General features: G+C 38.2%; 1 protein-coding gene across 1 annotated transcript in view; it reads right to left on the bottom strand.

The window, feature by feature from the left end:
- Positions 1-18144, bottom strand: part of LOC113752000 — a 30977-nt gene extending 12833 nt beyond the window's left edge. The window contains exon 1 of the mRNA XM_027296145.1: positions 17511-18144. Coding sequence (XP_027151946.1) covers positions 17511-18144 — 634 coding nt within the window. The remainder of the gene's footprint in view (positions 1-17510) is intronic.
- Positions 18145-19323: the final 1179 nt, after the last annotated feature.

The raw sequence follows: 19323 nt of genomic DNA on the forward strand, positions 1-19323 counted from the left end.
CTTTTCTTTGCATTTGGTCCACATTTTCGGTCAAGACTAGCTGGAAATGTGGGAGATATTTTGCTCAAATATTAATGAGCTCATGTGGTAAGAAAGTGGTGGTCAAGTGGTGCGTTCAATCGGTAGCGCGCGGTACCCGTCGGTTCGCGCCGTTTTTCCTTAAATCACACGTACTAGGGTTTTTACTTCCTATTCACTAACTTTTTATCATTTCTTCTAATCACATATTATTTCTTACCCAAAAGTCACTCTTAAGCACCAAATTTGATCCTTGCTTCGTACAGGATAATTACACGACGGATACACGAAAAACCCTATTTCACTTCGAATTGAAATCGGAAAGGAAAACCCTAATTTTCTATGATCATTGGCACTTTTTCTAGGGTGATTAAGTAGAAATATGGTATAGAATAATAATTTCAAAATAATTTTCAAATAAAAGGAAAATTTCAAGAAATATGTAAGGAATTTGCAAGTCCTCACAACCAGTCTAGGGTTGAAGTGCGAATACAAGATTAAAATAAATGTATGCAGGTACAAGTAACAAAAGTAGACACAACTTAAAAGGCAAACACACATATAACACAACTTCACCAGGCAAATCACATAGTAGCAGTCAATCAGATACAAGCAAAAAGAATCCCATGAAAGTATCGGGGTCATCAAAAGTACTATACACAAATTAGGCCTAGTTCCCAACTGGGTTAACGGACTCTCCCTCATAGTTTGAACTAGGTTCGTCTCCCCTTCTAGGGCTCCGTCCATACTCTACGAGAATAACACAGGTCAAATCATAGACAGGATTAATCATACATAATGACACCTTAACACAGCACACGAAATTCCATAGAATCACATTTCTAGTTTGCCCAAGTCATTTCTAACCTAGGCTTTCATCTCTTCCGTATTCGGGTACAAGAATCCAAAATAAGATAATTCACAACTCGAACTAGCCAGTCCCAAGAGTAAATCATCTACATTCGTAATTCCTACCGGACATACATCTATTGTCTCCAAGTTCCACGATAAAGGTTTGAAACCTATAACATTTCATAACTCATAGCTTATGCTCAAAAGCACTTAGTCCTTTACACTCGTTCACATGATCGAGACCGTAACACCACTTGACCACGCCAGGGTTTTCCGGCTGATTAACAGGATTATGGCCCTGATGCTTTACTACGTGAGCCAAAAGGTCGGTTATGCGCTGGACAGCGGCAGCCACCTGAACGTTAGGATCCACTCTAGGTCCAAGATTGGGTTCAAGCATTGATTCTTGATTTCCCTTTTCATTCGATGGTTGCTTACATCCGTGCCCCCGGCCTCGTCCGCTACGAGTACCCTCTATCTGGTTTAACCGGTCTAGGGTTGAAGTGCGAATACAAGATTAAAATAAATGTATGCAGGTACAAGTAACAAAAGTAGACACAACTTAAAAGGCAAACACACATATAACACAACTTTACCAGGCAAATCACACAGTAGCAGTCAGTCAGATACAATCAAAAAGAATCCCATGAAAGTATCGGGGTCATCAAAAGTACTATACACAAATTAGGCCTAGTTCCCAACTGGGCTAACGGACTCTTCCTCATAGTTAGAACTAGGTTCGTCTCTCCTTCTAGGGCTCCGTCTGTACTCGACAAGAATAACACAGGTCAAATCTTAGACATGATTAATCATACATAATGACACCCTAACCCATCACACGAAGTTCCACAGAATCACATTTCTAGTTTGCCCAAGTCATTTCCAACCTAGGCTTTCATCTCTTCCGTATTCGGGTACAAGAATCCAAAATAAGGTAATTCATAACTCGAGCTAGCTAGGCCCAAGAGTAAATCATCTACATTCGTAATTCCTACCGGACATACATCTATTGTCTCCAAGTACCACGATAAAGGTTTGAAACCTATAACATTTCATAACTCATAGCTTATGCTCAAAAGCACTTAGTCCTTTACACTCGTTCACATGATCGAGACCGTAACACCACTTGACCTCAAGCTCACTCCACGCAGAGACCACGCGAAGCGGGATCTGATACCAACTATGACAGCCCCACCTCCCTCTAAGGCGAACCACAGGGTTTGGTGGACGGCCTGCCCAGCTCTCGCCAGTACTACAGAGTCAAAACACTCGTAAACCCTACTCAACGCGCGATAGAATCCCAAGAATGCAACAATAAGAGATTCCTAAGCTGAAAACATGATTACCAAACCATACGGTGAAAGGGAACTTTAACTAAATGCTTCAACGAAAAGGAAAACGAAACGAAAACGAAAACGGAACGATGCGCGGCCACGTCACAATCCGGCCAGGATTTGGCCGGATATCCGGTCGGATTCAAGGCACTGAGCATCCCAAAATTTTTTCCAAAATCACCTGCTAATCCGGCCAGATATCTGGCTAAGAATTGGTCGGATATACGGCCGGATTCTGTGACCAGTGTTCTCGCCAAATTTCTTTTCTTCCTCGATCAAGTTCCGTACTCGCCCGACTTTCCAATGGATACAAGAAAAGTTCATATAAACCCATAGAGCACACATTCATCAACAAATACTCGAAGGAAACATGGATAATCACTTATATACATACGTTGGAACTTTGCAAATCAAAGGGAGATGCTTGATCAAAGTACAATTAGGGTTTTCTTATATAGAGGAACATAATCAAAAGGGATGTCTATTACTAGCTCTACTCTTTTCTTCAAAATCATGATTTCCAACATGTTGAACCCTGTAAGGAGAACAAAGGTAACGGGAAGGGGTGAGCTTACGCTTAATGAGTTACCAAAATACAAGCAATCAAGAATCATAGAGATTTGCTTTTAATCAATCAAGTATACGTGTCAAATAGGGAAATGAATAATCATCTCAAATAGAAAGGATACAGGTAGCTCTCAAGAGCCAGATTTCCATTGCAGTACTTGATCCAAACTCGTTGACCCTCCGTCAACGTTTAATGAAACAAACATGTGAATATCCCCCGTTCACCAAACATATCCCTTACCGGGCCCGAACACCAAACAGGAATAAGAATGGTAATACTTGAGTATACCAGCAATCCACAGTCTCCAATACCCTTGAATTCCCCAGAAATAGGCCCTCATGGCTTGTCAATTTTCCTCGACCAAGCCCCTTGCTGGCTCGATTCAATTAACTACCAATGAGGCTGAGCACAGATTTCACAGGAAGGTCGTTGGATACCAGTCTCCAAATGACATCATAACAGGCATAGGTAACAAATTCAGCTTATAACAGGCATAAGTAACAGGTTCAAGCATATACAATGACTCGACAAATAAGCAAGAGAGACGAGTGTGATGAAGTACACCCTCGTCTCGTCCAGAATTAAGCAGGTGTTATAGTCATTCAGGTCACACATTGCAGGTACAGGTAAAATTGATCAGCAACAAGTCATGCAAATGGTACACTCTCTTATTCAAGCAAGGATAACATCAAAAGTTTCCTCCCAAGGAATGCCCTTGACCGCCGACACGTCCTAAGGACAACTAAGAAACAATTGAGACTCGATTACGAGTCGTACCTATCCAATAACTACTAATGCAAGGTAAAATAGAACTTGGGGGTGAAAATAAGTAACAATTGGTGCCAAGGTATAAACGACCCCAAAACCTTTCATTTCTACTCAAAATCAACCCAACTCAAAGGAATCACGTAGCCCTTAAACTTTGGATAGCATGCCCTTTGTATTTCGATATATTCCAGTCATTTATGGCTTCATTTTTTTTCCTCAACTCAGCCCAATTCAACACATAAGTAAACATAACACAATGGCTCCTCAACTAGGCTCAAAGTCATCCACATACAAGTCAATTCTAGCAATGCATCCATCAAAATCAAAGCGGGAAACCAGTTTTAAAGACGAATGGCTAAGGAGCAGGTTTGACATCTTCCGGCATTTTGGTCACATTTGAAGCTACGCTGATCGGATTGGGGTAAACTTTATGGCGTTTCGAAGCTAAGACAAAGAGATACATTTCTTATGAAGACATCAACAAGCATTTCGTGCATTTTCAGGGTCAAAATGTGCAATCTTAGAAAAAATAGAAAGCTGCCCGCGAAATAGGGCTTTTGGCAGTCAATGGTATTTTATTTGTTTCACATGCTACAGTGTTCCTATTGAGCTGAAATTTTGCAGACAGATATATACCTCCATTCCCTACAACTTTCATGTTTTGACCTAGACCTGATTCGACTTCTATCATGGACAAATATGCAGGTCAGAAACAGGGCAGATTCATTCCTAAATGGAAACCCTAATCTGGAATTGAAGTACACAAGCTGAAATTTTTCGTAGGCAAGTGAAACTAGCGCATATAAGCTCAATATTTTACATAACAAAGCTATCAATCCATGGCAATTGTTTAAGCATCAAATAAAGGCAGAAAATTCACCAAAAATCTGAAATTTCCCATGTCCCCACCTTCTCCATGAAATTTTTCCATAAAACTACAAAACTCACAACTCTAAACCACTAATTAACAATTAATTGAAGTAAAGGGGAAGTTCTTGGCAAGATACCTTGAAACCCCAAGAAAATTAGTAGCTTAGTGCTTTCCCTTCCAAAATAACTCCACAAACACCTTGGAAACTACCTTAACTAGCACTTTTATGGAGTAGTTTGCAAAAGTTATGGTTGAAATTCAAGATTGGAGCAAGAAATGATGGTGCAAGATGAAGTTTTTCTCTTTTTTCTTTCCCTCAAAGTTTCGGCCAACTTGGTGAAGAAATGAAGATGATTTTAGTCAAAGTTTGATATTTAGCAAAGGTAAGAAATTGGTCAAAGTCCCATTTTCAATAGTATCATGACACTTGGCCCTTTTCCAGAATTTTCTCTCACTTTCCTTGTCTTCCAACACTACTTTGCCTCGCTAATCCTTAATTAACTCCTAACACCTTATAAATTAACATCCCTCTGTGTAGAATTTCAACTAATCGTCAAAATTTTACCGCACTAGCGGGTCCCACGTCCTCAATACAATTGATAACTTATACCAAGAAAATGATTTAAAAGCTATATTCACTCATAAAAATCTCTGAAAAATTAATATAATAAAGTGGGGTAAAGAAATGCAGGCGAAAATAAATTAAAGTACTATAAAATAGGAAAATTTTACGGGTCCTCACACAAAAAACACTCACCAGTTTAAGCAAAATAACGTCAACAGTTTCCTTCCGGATTCTGCCCTTGATCATCGACAAACCCTAAGAATAAACAAGAGAAAATATTATGGTTCAACTGTGACGCCCTATTTCTCCCTGAGGCGAACCAAAGGGTATCCGCGGACGCCTGCCCAACTCTCGCCAGGACTCAAGCAATTTTCATTCAAGTTTAATGCAATACTAGACATCACAACTAGAAAAAACAAGTCAAATAATGCGGAAGCTTTAAAATTTAACAATTTATAACGATTATCCAACCCTTACCTTGAATATCCAAAAGATGCTTCAATGTCAAAATATACAACATCCAGATACATCAAATATCCAAATCATACATTAGATTCCCAAAAGTACAACCAATAAGAGGTCTAGCCCAAATTACATTAGAAACGCTAAGCCAAAAGTACATCAAAAGGGGTTTTCCCAAGTTCATTCCATGTCCAATCCTGTTAAGGAAAACAAATCTACAGGGTGAGCAAAACGTTCGTAAGGCCAAGAACACACATGCAAGCACATAGTCCAAGTAACAAGCCCAAATAACAGGTCAATAGATAAAGTACAAGTAATTGACAATTCCAATAAAATGTAAACAGAAACATTTCAAGGATACGGTAGCTCTCAGGGGCTAAGTTCCACTTGCTTTGCCAGGGTCATTCGTATACCTTCCCGCGATGACTCTCTGTCAACCAGATCGGTATTTCCATTCCGTAGATCTCCACTTATTTCTCATGTCCGTCCACCGTACATACCACTCCGGGCCCTCACGACATTTATAGGGTGATACTGCACGAGTATGCCAAGCGAGATCTCTCAAATAGATCAAGCTTATCATGTAATCTCATGGCTCACCGAGGTTCCCGACCAAGCCTGTGAGAACTCGAAAAATTATGTGTATACTTTGAATTTATTTCATTACGTTTAATCCGTTATTAGAAATATTACATGTAACAAATGAATGGGTAAATTAAATGCCTAATTGAATTCCTATAGAATTGAAAATTTAGGAAAAAATTAAATAAATAAAAGTTCCATCAGCTTCAATTATTAAGATTAGAATGAAATGATTTAATCTTAGCTCAAATGTTTTATAAGATCTTAAAATTTATATATGAACATTAACCTTGTTTTAGAGCTACCAAACCTAATGGATTTTGAAGTAATATTGCTGAATTATGTTGAATGGTTGAATTGGTAATGAGATTAAGACTCATATAATGTTTTAGAAACTCTAAGGTAATTTGTTATGACTATATACACGAAATGGCTCCTAATCACTTAAATTATTTTTTTATAATATTTAAGAGACTATAAAACCTGAGAAGTTAAGGTTGTGAAACAAAATTTAATTCACAAACAACCTAGAGCTTAGTTAGTCTTAAAAAGGAAAATGGAGTATCTATAAGCCATAATTAATACTGGATTGAGAAAGTATATTAGTTTAAACATTATACAAGTTTATAAACTTGAAGATAGGTATTTCATGGTTTAAAAGTAATAAAGTCAATAAGTTTCGAAAATAAAATGATAAATAAATATTGAGAATGTTATGGTTGTATTTTAAGGTCAAACTTGATTTTAATAAGTTTAAAGTCGCAAATAAGTTAATTGTGCAAAATATTGGACTATTTGAATTTTGCCAAGATAAATTAATACTTCTTGATGTAGATTATGTTAATGCTTTAATATTAAATTTTTGAGTTTCGATAGCTAATTTTAAGTGTTAATAATGTTTAAGTGTTAACGGGAACTTTAGTATTAAGACGAAATCGTTTTTAGATTAGGACCTTCATAATTATTTTAGGACAATGAAGTCTCGATAATTGAATTCTCGCAAGATTAGTGCTTCAGTAGGCTATCGAATTTCATCCGGGGTAAATTTTGGAATTAGTTTACGAGTGAGAACCTAAGTGGAAGGTCGAACAAGTGTGAAAAGACCAAACTGGCCCTCCACTATCTTGGATTTACCATGCAGCCACGGAAACCTTAAACAAGTTTCATTCCAAACATTTCCAATTTCTGCCGGTTCCATTTCCATTTCTTATTCCAGCACTTTCCATTCCTATTGCCGACTCAACTCCACTAAAACATTGCAATATATACATTCCACTACACATCAGTCCCACCCACAACAACTCCACTTCACTTCCATTTCCCTGCCTTGGTATCATCGACGAGAGTGAGAAAGAGGGAGCCGAGCTTCTTGTTTCTTTTCTTTCTGTCCGTAAACTAGAGAGGGAAGAGAGAGACTTGCGATTCAGTCTGTCTTCCATCCGTGAGCTGGAGAAGAGCTTGAGACCAGATTTCCTTCATCCAGCCGCAAGCCAAAGCAAGGGAGAGAGGGAGAGAGCTAGCGGTCTGCATTTTTCTGGACTGCCGAGGGAAGGAAAATAATTTCTGCTGCTAATCGTGTGTGTGTACTCCAAGCTGAGGTAATTTCCGGAACTAGATTGATTGGTTAAGGGTAGATGGTGTTGACTATGGGCTTGCATGTGGTGGTTGTTGTGAGCCCCCAATCAGTTCGTAAGTTGATATTAGGGGTATTCATTATTTCGGTGTGGTGAAGTTAGGGTTAGGGCTAAGGAGGAAACCCTAATCTCGGTTAAGATTGAAAACCCTAGTTTATGTATTAGTTTGAAATGGTTAGCAAACTCTAGATTAGCAAACCTCTAGTGTTACAATTTATTAGAAAGCTTAAGTGGAGTTTTATTTATCGCCCGCATTTTCTACATTTTCTTTATTAAAAAATTCCCCAGATAATTGTTATTGAGTAAATATAGGTTTTAGATGATTTTTCTAGTATCGGTTAGTTTTTGAGAAATTAAGAACATATATCGGACGTGGGACCCACTAGCGCGGAAAGTTTGGTAAAATTCGGCCAATTAGGTTAAGTTTTGGATACTGGAATTAATTTACCGGGTGTTAAGAGATAAGTAGAGGTTGCAATTTGGATTGATATGAGAGAGACAAGTTAGGTAGGTATTTAATAAAAGGTGACAAGTGTCACCATGTGATTGCTTCATACCTTAAGACCACTATTCATGGTCTTACCAATTGACTAATTAAATCAAAAAAACAACCAAAAATTCTTCATTTCTTCTCCCTTGTTGGCCGGCCCTCTCTCTCAAAAAGAAAGGAAGAAACTCTTCAAGTTTTGCTTCCATTTTGCTCCAAATCATCAAAACCAACCATTGAAACTTGAACTTACTCCATAAAACCTCTTCAATTAGTGTTAGTAAGTTGTTTGGTGGAGTGATTTGGAAAGCTAGGAGGACCTCTTGCTCTCTCTCTCTCTCTTGTTTTTAAGGTAAGTTGTGAAGAACCACCCTCCTCCCTTAATTGATGCTTAAATCATGCTTAGTGGTAGTATGAGATGCAAGTTTATGGATTATTTCTTGATTGTGGTTGAAGTGATGAAGTTTTATTATTTTTGGGGATTTTTCTGTTTTAATATAAGCATGATTGTGTGGCTATCTATGATGATTGGAAATGGTATATAATGACTCTAGGAGGTGGAAAAAGTGATTAATTGCAACCAATTTCTGGTTTGGAAGAAATTTCAGAAAATTAGGGTTTTTGTGGGAGCATTCTGCCCGAATTTTTAGCTCCTAGTTAGAGGCCGAATTGGCCTTGGATTAAAACATGAAAGTTGTAGGGAATGACATTTTAGAGGTGCCTGAAAAATTTCAGGTCAATCAGAGTATTGTAGGATGAGAAAATTCGAAATTACTATTGCTGTTCTGGTTTTACCCGAATGTAAGAATTTCGCCTGTAATTGATTGTTTTGGTTAGGAATGCTTCCGAATTGGTTGTTGAGGCCTTCTGATGAAATGTAGCCCTGTTTCTTAGCTTTCAGTTGGTTTTGGAATTTCTAGATTCGGACTTGGATAGCCGGATTTATGATGTTCCCGCTAGAATGCATTCTGTGAATCTGTTTTTGTGATTCTGGTGTAGTATTTTGCATTTTTGACCTAGTTACCCTCGAAACTGGACTGAGTAGCCTTCTTCAACATTGTAACCTCTTAAGTCCTGAATATATCTGCAAAATTTCCGGTCAAACGGATCTGTGTAGCTCGAGTTATAACCAAAACACTCGCACCTGTTTTGTGCCCTGAAATTGTGTACGTTTTGAATTTCAGCTTCTGACCGTGCATTTTTCTGTTTTGATCCCATACGATCTGGGTGTCAACTCCTTCATAATAAATTTATATCTTGGTTTTAGCTTCGAAACGGTATAAAGTACGTCGAAATCCGAGTTCCGTAGCTTCCGTTATGACCAAAACAAGATTGATCGTCAGAACTGCTTTTGATCTGGACAGTTCTGACAGGTAATTTGGTACTCAATTTTCGTTCCATTCTGAATGGATTCAGGTCTTGGCCAAAACATCAAAGTTTTAGCCTTATGTCTCAGCTTTCTAATGCATTTGGAATTTCCTGATTTAGATTTGTAAGCTGGGAGTTATGGTCCAGCAAACATACCCTGTTCGTTACTCTAGAGTGCGAATTCCTGGAACGATTTTCTGTACTTTCGACCTATTTCCGTTTAGATCCGGATTGAGGTGTCTTCATGAAAACTGTAACCCTTCCTCTTAGCTTCGTAACGATACCTCATGTACCTTGATCCGACATTCCTAGCCTAACTTTTGATCAAAACGGTTTGAGAAGGCAGATTTGGCCATTTCCGTTTGCCGTTCCGCGCGGGCGCGTGCGCCCGTTTTGCCGTTTCCGCACTTGCATGTGCCGATTTTGCCGTTTTGCTTGTTTTAAGTATGTTAGTAGCCGTTTGTGATATATTGTGACACAATCTTCAATTTCAGACGTTGGTGAGCTAGGTGGAGCCGGTGGGGCCTACTAGCTACTCCTCGCGGCACGAATTTCGTACTTTTGCTCTTTTGTTCGTTGTGTAAGTATTCAGGCCGCTCTTATGTATTAGTTGCTTATGTGTTTCGATATGTATGAAAAGGGTACCTAGGCGAGGGTGTACTTTATCGCACTCGACCTAAACCCTAATTTACGCACACATTTGTATATGGCATATGTATATGAATCATTTTGGAACTAAACCCCTTGAGCTTGTGGCTCGGGGTGACTTTTGAGTAAATTTTGTGAAGTTTGTGAGTTTGGGGCCCGATCTCATGACCTAGATGGACTATTCGAGCCGGTTAGAGCTTGGTCGAAGTGAGTCCAACCTGGTTTGAGGTCACCAAGTTTATGAATCCGGTTCACCGATTAGGTGGACCAAGTTTGTGACCCGAGCTTGTGAACCAAGCTCAATTTCGTTCGCTTGAGCAAGTTTGTGAGGTGTCTGGCCAGAGAGGGTGATAAGGTGTACGGTGGGAGTACAAGTGAAGTTCTACGGACCATTATGTGTGGTCGACGGAGTGTCGGCAGGAGGTCACACATGGCAAACGATCTGGCTTTGGAGCCACCTGTATCCTTATTATGTGATGTTACTTTTCTGCTTTTGCTTTACTCTTACTGTGCAATTGTTAATATGTGAGATTTACGCTTTTACCCCTGTTTACTTGCTAAGCATATAGCTTACCCCTTTTCTTTTGTTTTCCTTAGCAGGGGCCGACGCGGGGACTTTTGACACATACACTAGTATAGTTAGGTTTGCTTGTAATAGTCGGACAGCTAGGATGTTTGTTTTTGTTTTGGTGATTTGTATAAGAACCCTCCTTAGGGTCTACCTTCTGATGGTTGTTATTATAATGTATTAAAATGGTTTGACTCGATACTTTTGAAGATGTAAATAGAATTTGTATATATTATAAATAGTTCTCTTTTGGTTTAATATAATTTTGTTAGCTTTGTGTTTTGAGTCCTGGCGCGAGCTAGGCAGGCGTCCCGCCGATACCCTAGGGTTCGTCCTTGGGAGAAGCGGGGGCGTCACAGTTGTGTGGTCAGATGATAGTTTAAGTCACAGAAAATCTGTTTGAGAAGGAAGTGAAGTTGTCGAGAGCTTGAGCTGGAAATTTCGGTTTTTAATTTGCTAGTTTGTGATGATCTGAGCTTAATTTTGGACCCAACCTGATAGATAGTTCTTTATTTGGTGTTGCATGAGAACTTTGTGGCCAGGAATTCGGTTGCATGGCTGGAAATTTTTATTTGAAAGTTGCTGGACTGCTAAACAAATTTCCAGTTTAGCCGATGGAGTTGTATGGGTAAATTAGTGTGAAATTTGCTGAAAAGTGGTTGTTTCTCTCTTGGTTGCATGTTTAGCTAACTAAATACTGGATGATTAAGCCCTGTATGAGATTTATTAGCAGTGTGTAAACCAGAAATTTGAAGGAAAACAAAATCTGGATGCATGCATGTCGATCGAGTGGGTTGGAATGAAAATTCTGGTTGGATGTTTTTTTTTATGATGTCCGCACATGGATTGGATCAAAGCTGATTGATAGTTAATTATTTTGATCATGCATGAAGCTGAGATGAGTCGTGTTTAATAAAAAAAAAAGAGAAAGAAAAGAAAGCTGAATTGTGGCCGAAAGAAGAGGTTGAGCCTTTAATTAGTTTTCCTTTGAATTTTAGCTAAGATTTTTATACTGGGTAATTAAGATTAGTTTGTAGCTGGTTAATCACCTTTTTGCATGTTGAGTTGAAGTAAAAATTGAAGGAAGTTATGGACAAAACACTATAAGTTAATGGGTTATATTGCTGGAATTTGTACATGGTTGCTAGCCGTACTAGTTGAAACTTTTGGTGAGATTATTTTCTGGATTTGTGTATTGTTTGTTTTAGTTTAGGTTGGACAAATTATAAGCCATATGTTTAGTGTTTCTAGCAAGTAAAAGTTGGAGATTTAATAGACATCTTGAATTGACATTTGCTAGAATTTTCTTGAATATTGAAACAAGAAAGGAAAATATGAATTTCTAGACTTATGTGGGTGTAAGCTAACCGTGACTTATCTTCTATGTTTGAGTTAAATTTCTGGTTGATTGTTGCAAGGAATGATTGTTTGTCGTCAAGAGCTAATGATTGATGAAGCTCTTGGCCATTTGAGTAATTTTTGCAAGAGTTTAATTTTTGGTGAATTTGTTCAAGTGGTTGGTTGAAACGTATTTGGAAGGTCCATGGTTTGTGATTTGGGATTGTTTTGATACCTTGGACTTCCTTTGTTGAATTTTATTTGGAACTGAATCTGTTGAGACCTAGGGCTAATGATTGATGAAGCCCTAGTGAAATTGATGTTTGAATTGTGTTTTGGCTATTTTGGCAACCGGGAATACGATGTGCAAATGATTTGAAATCGTGAAATCCGTTTTGGTCTGTTGAATTTGAGTATTTTTAAATCAAGCTTTGTTGAAATGTTTTGTTCCAATATTAAGCTATAGAAATTGAGTATAGTACGATAATGCTAAATTCGAGTGTCGGGATTTTTAAACCCTTGCTAACTTGTTGATTCTTTTCTTTGCTTACACTAGCTTTATTATTTTAAGAAATAATTGGACTAACTTCCAAACTCTAAATTTTTCATAAAAATTATTCCGGGCCAGTTGTTTTAGAGGAAAATTGTTAAAAACACTAGATTTAAATAAATTTAAATGAAAAGTGTAGAAAACTTGCTCGGCAAGAAAACATGATTCTTTTTCACTTATATTCTAGTACTTGAGCTTTTATTGAAAATTTTCTAGTACGAACGCATTTTTCACCTTCTCGATTTCCGTGCCAAATTAAGCATTTTACTCTTCTTTTGAAATTGATAGTCCTTGCCACGATTTATCTCGGAAATGGGACTTTTAAATTCCTTTTGGTTTTATACCAATGATTAAGTTAAAACTTCCTATTTCAATTTGTTTGAGCTTGAGGCTTGAGTGTGTGTATCTAAGAGGTTTTCTTTTATTCGCCTTAATCGAGCATCTAGGTAATTTGTAATTGTGATTAATCTCAGGTGATTCAGAGGACACCGAGAAGCTCTTTTAATTTCCTGCTTTTGCTCTTGCTTTGCTCCGGATTACGGTGAGGGATTCCAAACTGTTTTGCACAAAATTGCTTCTCGAACTTTTATAACCACTATTTGTATAATTGCTTATATATATACGTGATGTGACTTGATAAGTGCTTCTTTCATGCCTAAGTGGTCTAATACTTGATGAATCTTGTTCATTTGAATGAAAAGTACTTATTTCTAGGCGAGTGTGTACTTTATCGCACTCGACCTAACTGTTGCTGTATTGCTTAACTGTTCAATATTTCATTGTTTATATGTTATTTGCGTATGCTATAGGCCATGTGTACTTTATCACATTGGCTGAACAAGGCCTTTTCCCCTTCGTTATCACCTATTCGAGCCAGAAGCGGACTCGGTCGGATAGGTTGATAACCCTGGGCACTGTATTTTGGTATACTCGAGTATTACCACTGAAGGGATAAGGTGATGGCCAGTCAACCGAGAGAGTTATCGATGGGAGTTATAAGGACGGGAAGTGGACTGAGTACTGTATCCTTTTGTGTTTGCTTTACTATTAATACTGTTATTGCTCTCCTAGTTGACATTTCTCGGGTAAGACTCCTCATGAGCATTAATCTCTGAGACGAAGCAATCCTTGTAATGTTCTTCTAGTAGGACGAGCCACTATTTGTTTGGCTAAAATTCATGAGAATATATTTATGTGGTCATGCATTCAAAATGTACGTTAGTGGTTTTTAAATGATTTATGAGTTGTACTCATAATAAAGTTGCCAACAAAAGTATTACTTCTACATGTGTTTCCAAAGTAACACTTACGAATTGGTTTATAAATACTTGATTTTCCCTTTTGAAACCTCATTGAGCTTTAGCTCACCCCCAAAAACATTTTAGTTCTATGCAGGGCTCGAGAAGGATAGTTACTCAAGCACAAGGATTTGGAGTACCGTGGATTATCCTTTATCTGGGTTGTGATTGATTTTCTTTGTGGAATGTAATGGTTATTTTGAAAATTTGTGAAACTTTATGGTATGATGTACTTGTGGTTGAAGTGAATGTAAATCTCATGATATTTTGGGGATTATACTTTTGTAAGAATGATTTGAATTGTGAACATAAGGATTGTACTTAAGTTATTAGTATGAAAATTTAGATGAAGTATTGGACTTGTACTTTGGTATGTTGGACTGGTGGATATATTATACTCCGGTTGAGCTTTTAAGAACCATCGATTATATTCACGCTTGAGTTTTATAGTGAGTCCCGGCGAGAGCTGGGCAGGCGGCCCACCAAACCCTTTGGTTCGCCTTAGGGGGAAGTGGGGTCGTCACAAAGCCCATGCCTGCTCGAGTTCCAAGGTCGGCCTATGAGTTTGGGTGTCCCCCATGTAACATGTATGTGTCGAGGAGATTTACTCCAGTGATGTATGCAGCCATAGCATACTATTTCAGGTCAAGCAAGCATTTGATATATTCAAGCATTCATGTCATGTCAAGCAGGTCATTCATTTCATGTCAAGCAAGTTAATCATGAATTATTTGTTTCAAATGAGAACGAGTGCGATAAAGTACACACTCGACTCTATTTTCAAAATCTTTGATCATTGGTTACAGGTAAGCATGTATCAAGTTCACAGGAGTTCAAGTAATCATACACTTGACACTTATCAAGTAAACAAGGAAGAAATGTTACTTGAAATTCAAGTGACCACCGTAGGATCCTCTTGAAGGTCCTCGTGCGAGCCTGAGCAATTTAATAGTGAATTATCATTTATAAACCCCAATTATCACGCATGAGTGTACGCTTGTACAATCTGAGAAAAATTCTCGGAAGTGAGCCTAATTTATTCATAAATTGATGCCCAAAAGAGGGGTTTCAAAAGTACAAGAGAAATCGAGTTTTCGCCTTCGAAATCAAGGGTAAAACGTTCAAGTGATATCGAGGGAAAAGGAGAATTCGAACAACTCTATTTCCCTTAAGTTTTAGAAATTTCAGTTTTGATACGAGATCTTTGAAAAATCGTATCACACTCGTTACAGGTCCAAAATTGGAAAACTTGGTACCGTTGGAAACTCCATCTAAAGTACTAAAAATTCCTAGAATACACTTTTCCATGATTCCAAACGGAAAGTATTCAAAATTTAGCTCAAAGTTGCTGTTTTGGGGCACTTGAGACAGGTTTAGGTCGGTTTTTGGCCAACTTTGAAAATTCGGCAAAATTCACTTGATTTGAACTAACCTCTGAAATTTGGAACACTATTAGATTTGCAATCCAACTTTGATACAAAACAAACGGAACAAGATTCGGAGTGTTGAGCACCAAGATATGATAGCTCAAAGTTGGTGAAAAATCGAAACTGTTAAGCAAAATTCCAGATTTAAACTTTAGACTTTGGGACATTGGTTAGGTATCGAAACAGACTCGGAACGCTACCAAATTTGGTATGAATACACTACCATATAAGGGTTACTCCTCTTCCAAAATTCATAGAAAAATATGTACGATAAATTGGTTAACGAAACCACTAAATTCCCAAGAAGTTCCAAGGCAAATCTGCCTTGGACTTCCGTTTTTCCATTTTCAAGCATTTGGCCAAGGAAATTCCCTCAGCATGGTTCATTGGTGTAGACAAGGTCTAATAAACATTCCAAGATAGGTTTGGTAGGTGATTAACACCAAGAATCTCGAATTAACAAGTCTCAATCAAGTTTAGTAACAATTCTACCCAAAAGGAGGGTTTTCCTTAAAAAAGTCAGTTTCGAAATACGGCCACAAATCACTCAATTCAACTCAGAATTGGACGTGGTTGGTGGTGCTGGAAAACACATTCATAAAGCTACAATTTCTCAGAAGAAATTATTTTCAAAATCTGTCTACAACTAGTCCACATTGGAGCCTCAAGTTGTAGTACATGTTCTGCCTTCCAGGGAACTAACGAAACAGGGCAGCCAAGTTCAAACGGTTAGTACAGATTCCTCATGTAGAATCAGGATGTGAATTTTATACCGTTGGAAAGATTGGAACGTCTAGTTTCCAGTGCCACAAACGGGACTCGATTTCGACATCGGAGTAAAAAGTTATGGCCAAAAGAAATGGACTGCCTGGGCAATCCGGGAAAATTTTCCAGTTTTGCTAAACCTTTGAAATCACTACAATTGACCAACCAAATCATGTTATTTTTCATTGAAACTTTCTACACCATTCATATAACATGTATACATCACAAACAAGTCATTAGAACCCAAAAATTTTGCACCAAAGTGCACGAACATGGCAGGGCTAAAATGATCACTTTTGTTCATTGCACCTTCCTTGAGTTTCTACCAACAACCCAACATTGTTCCACGAATTTAAGCACTAAACCAACATTAATAGCATCATCATTCATCAAATCAGTCCATCCAATCCAAGTGGGAGTTCATAGAGCCCACACAACAATTTTTCCAACATAAACAAGCTACCCACATGGATTTGCAAGCTCATAAGTTCACTACTACTTCCATAAATCAAGTTTTTCAAGGTGGATCGTCCATTACCTCTCTTGATGAGCAAAGCAGAAATTTTCGGCCCTGCTTAGCCCAAGAAAACCATGGAAAGCGGCCCCTTTTGTAGCTTAGGATGATCACCACTTGTTTAGCTACGTATGGTAACAATTTGAGGTGAAATGGGTGATGATTTTGTGAAGAAATGGAGAAGAAAAAATTGAAGAGCTCCTTGGTTTTTTCCTCCTCTTGATGGCCGGGCAAATAAGAGAGAAAAGTGAGGGAGTGTTTGATCAAAGGAAGCTTCCAAGAGAAGCTTTAATGTGTGGCCCAAGTTCACCCAAAAGTCAACTCTCTCCTTCGCGCGCGTTTTGTGCTCAATTCCTCTCGAGTTTATTTCACTAGTGCACTAAACCTCTAATGCACTTATATTTATATTAATATTATTCAATCTTAATTGTCCCAAAATAAGGGTCTAAAGTCCCTCAATTAAATTGCGTGTGTAAAAACGCGTACTTCCGATTTTTGCGTGATAAAGCGAAATCTCCAAGAAATTCTTATAACGATAGCTTCACTATTTAATACTCGAATATTTAAGTATAAAATTACCTATTTTAAGACTAATGTACAAGTCTCTAATTTTCTAAACTTATAGTACTCTCAAAACAGTTATTGCTTCCAACCGCGCATTCACTAATCTCACTTAACGGGCTTCGAAAAATGAATTTTTGAAACGAGCCACTCTAAAAATATAAGTAAGTCATAGATCAATGTAATTAGGTATCAAGAGGTTAGAAAATAATATTCGGAGTAAATGGCTAAGTAAATAATTAAATAAGCTAGAAATAGGAAATTAAATAAGTAAATTTTTGTGAGTCCTCACATCCTCCCCCTCTTAAGAGAATTTCGTCCTCGAAATTTACCTTGATTCACGAACAGGTCTGGATACGTTCCTCGAATTGCTTCTTCAACTTCCCAGGTTGCTTCCTCCACTCCATGATTTCTCCAAAGAACTTTTACCAAGGGTATCTGCTTATTTCTCAATTCCTTTACCTTCTTATCCAGAAGCTTAACCGGTTTCTCCTCATAGGTCAATGTCTCATCAATTTCAATGCTTTTTGGTTGCAGAATGTGAGAAGGGTTTGGATGGTATTTCTTAAGCATGGACACGTGGAATACATTATGAATCCGAGATAGACTCGGTGGCAATTCCAACTTATATGATACCTTTCCCACGCATTGAATAACCTTGTAAGGCCCTACAAACCTCGGTTGTAGTTTCTTTCCCTTCCCAGACATTAAACTTGCTTCCAGAGGCGTAATCTTAAGAAATACGAGATCTCCAATTGCAAACTCTAGATCCTTTCTCCGATTATCTGCATAACTCTTTTGACGACTCTGTTCAGCTTGAATCCTCTGGCGTACCAACTTTACTTTCTCATTAGCTTCCTCAATCCAGGATACTGTAGTCGGGTCTAAGATTTTCCATTCGCCTACTTCATCCCAACAAATCGGAGACCTACATTTCTGACCATAAAGCGCTTCATACGGAGCCATTTGAATAGAGGAGTGGAAGCTATTATTATAAGCAAATTCCACCAAGGTTAAAAACTTACTCCAACCTTCCCCAAAATCTAGAACACATGTCCTCAAGGGTTTGGATCGTCCTTTCAGGTTGTCCATCGGTTTGAGGATGATAAGTGGTACTAAAGTTCAATTTAGTCCCTAACACTTCTTGCATCTTTTGCCAGAACCTCGAAACAAATCTTGGATCTCTATCGGACACGATACTGACAGGGATTCCATGTAACCTGATGATCTCGTCCAAGTATAACTTAGCCAACTTCTCTAATGGGTATTTCATATTAATCGGCAGGAAGTGAGCCGATTTGGTCAATCTATCCACTATTACCCAAATAGCATCATGGCCTCTTTGTGTCCTTGGTAATCCGAATACAAAATCCATAGTGATTTCTCCCATTTCCACTCAGGTATTTCTAAAGGTTACAAAAATCCTGATGGTTTCTGGTGTTCAGCTTTAACCTGTTGACAAACCAAACAGGTCTGGACAAATTGGGCAATTTCCTTCTTCATACTCTCCCACCAATATAGACTCTTAAAGTCTCGATACATTTTATTCCCTCCAGGGTGTACCGTACTTCGATCGGTGTGCCTCTTCCAAAATCTCCTTTTTAAGCTCCTCATTATTTGGCACCACTATCCGATTCCAAAGTTTCAAAATACCGTTTGATCCCAAGTTAAAATCTGACTTTTCTCCTTTTTCAACTTTTTCCGACCATTTTTGCACTTCGGCGTCCTTTTCCTGAGATTCCTTAATACGTTCCAACAGAGTGGAATTTACTTCAATATTTCCAAGAATTATTTTCCTCGGCTCCAATCGAGGATTCCAATAACTAATTTCCTCTAACAGGTGTAATTCCTTAATCATCAACCCTGCCACTCACACTTGACGACTTAAAACATCGGCCACTACGTTGGCCTTCCCTGGATGATACTTAATCGTACAATCATAGTCCTCCAGAAATTCCATCCATCTACATTGCTTCAAGTTTAGCTCCTTTTGAGAAAACATATACTTAAGGCTTTTGTGATCAGTAAAAACCTCAAATGTCACTCCATACAGGTAATGTCTCCATTTCTTTAAAGCAAATACCACCGTTGCTAACTCCAAGTCATGAGTCGGGTAATTTCCCTCATGCGGTTTCAATTTCCTAG

Source organism: Coffea eugenioides, chromosome 11 (assembly GCF_003713205.1).
Source record: "Coffea eugenioides isolate CCC68of chromosome 11, Ceug_1.0, whole genome shotgun sequence".
Taxonomy (NCBI): domain Eukaryota; kingdom Viridiplantae; phylum Streptophyta; class Magnoliopsida; order Gentianales; family Rubiaceae; genus Coffea; species Coffea eugenioides.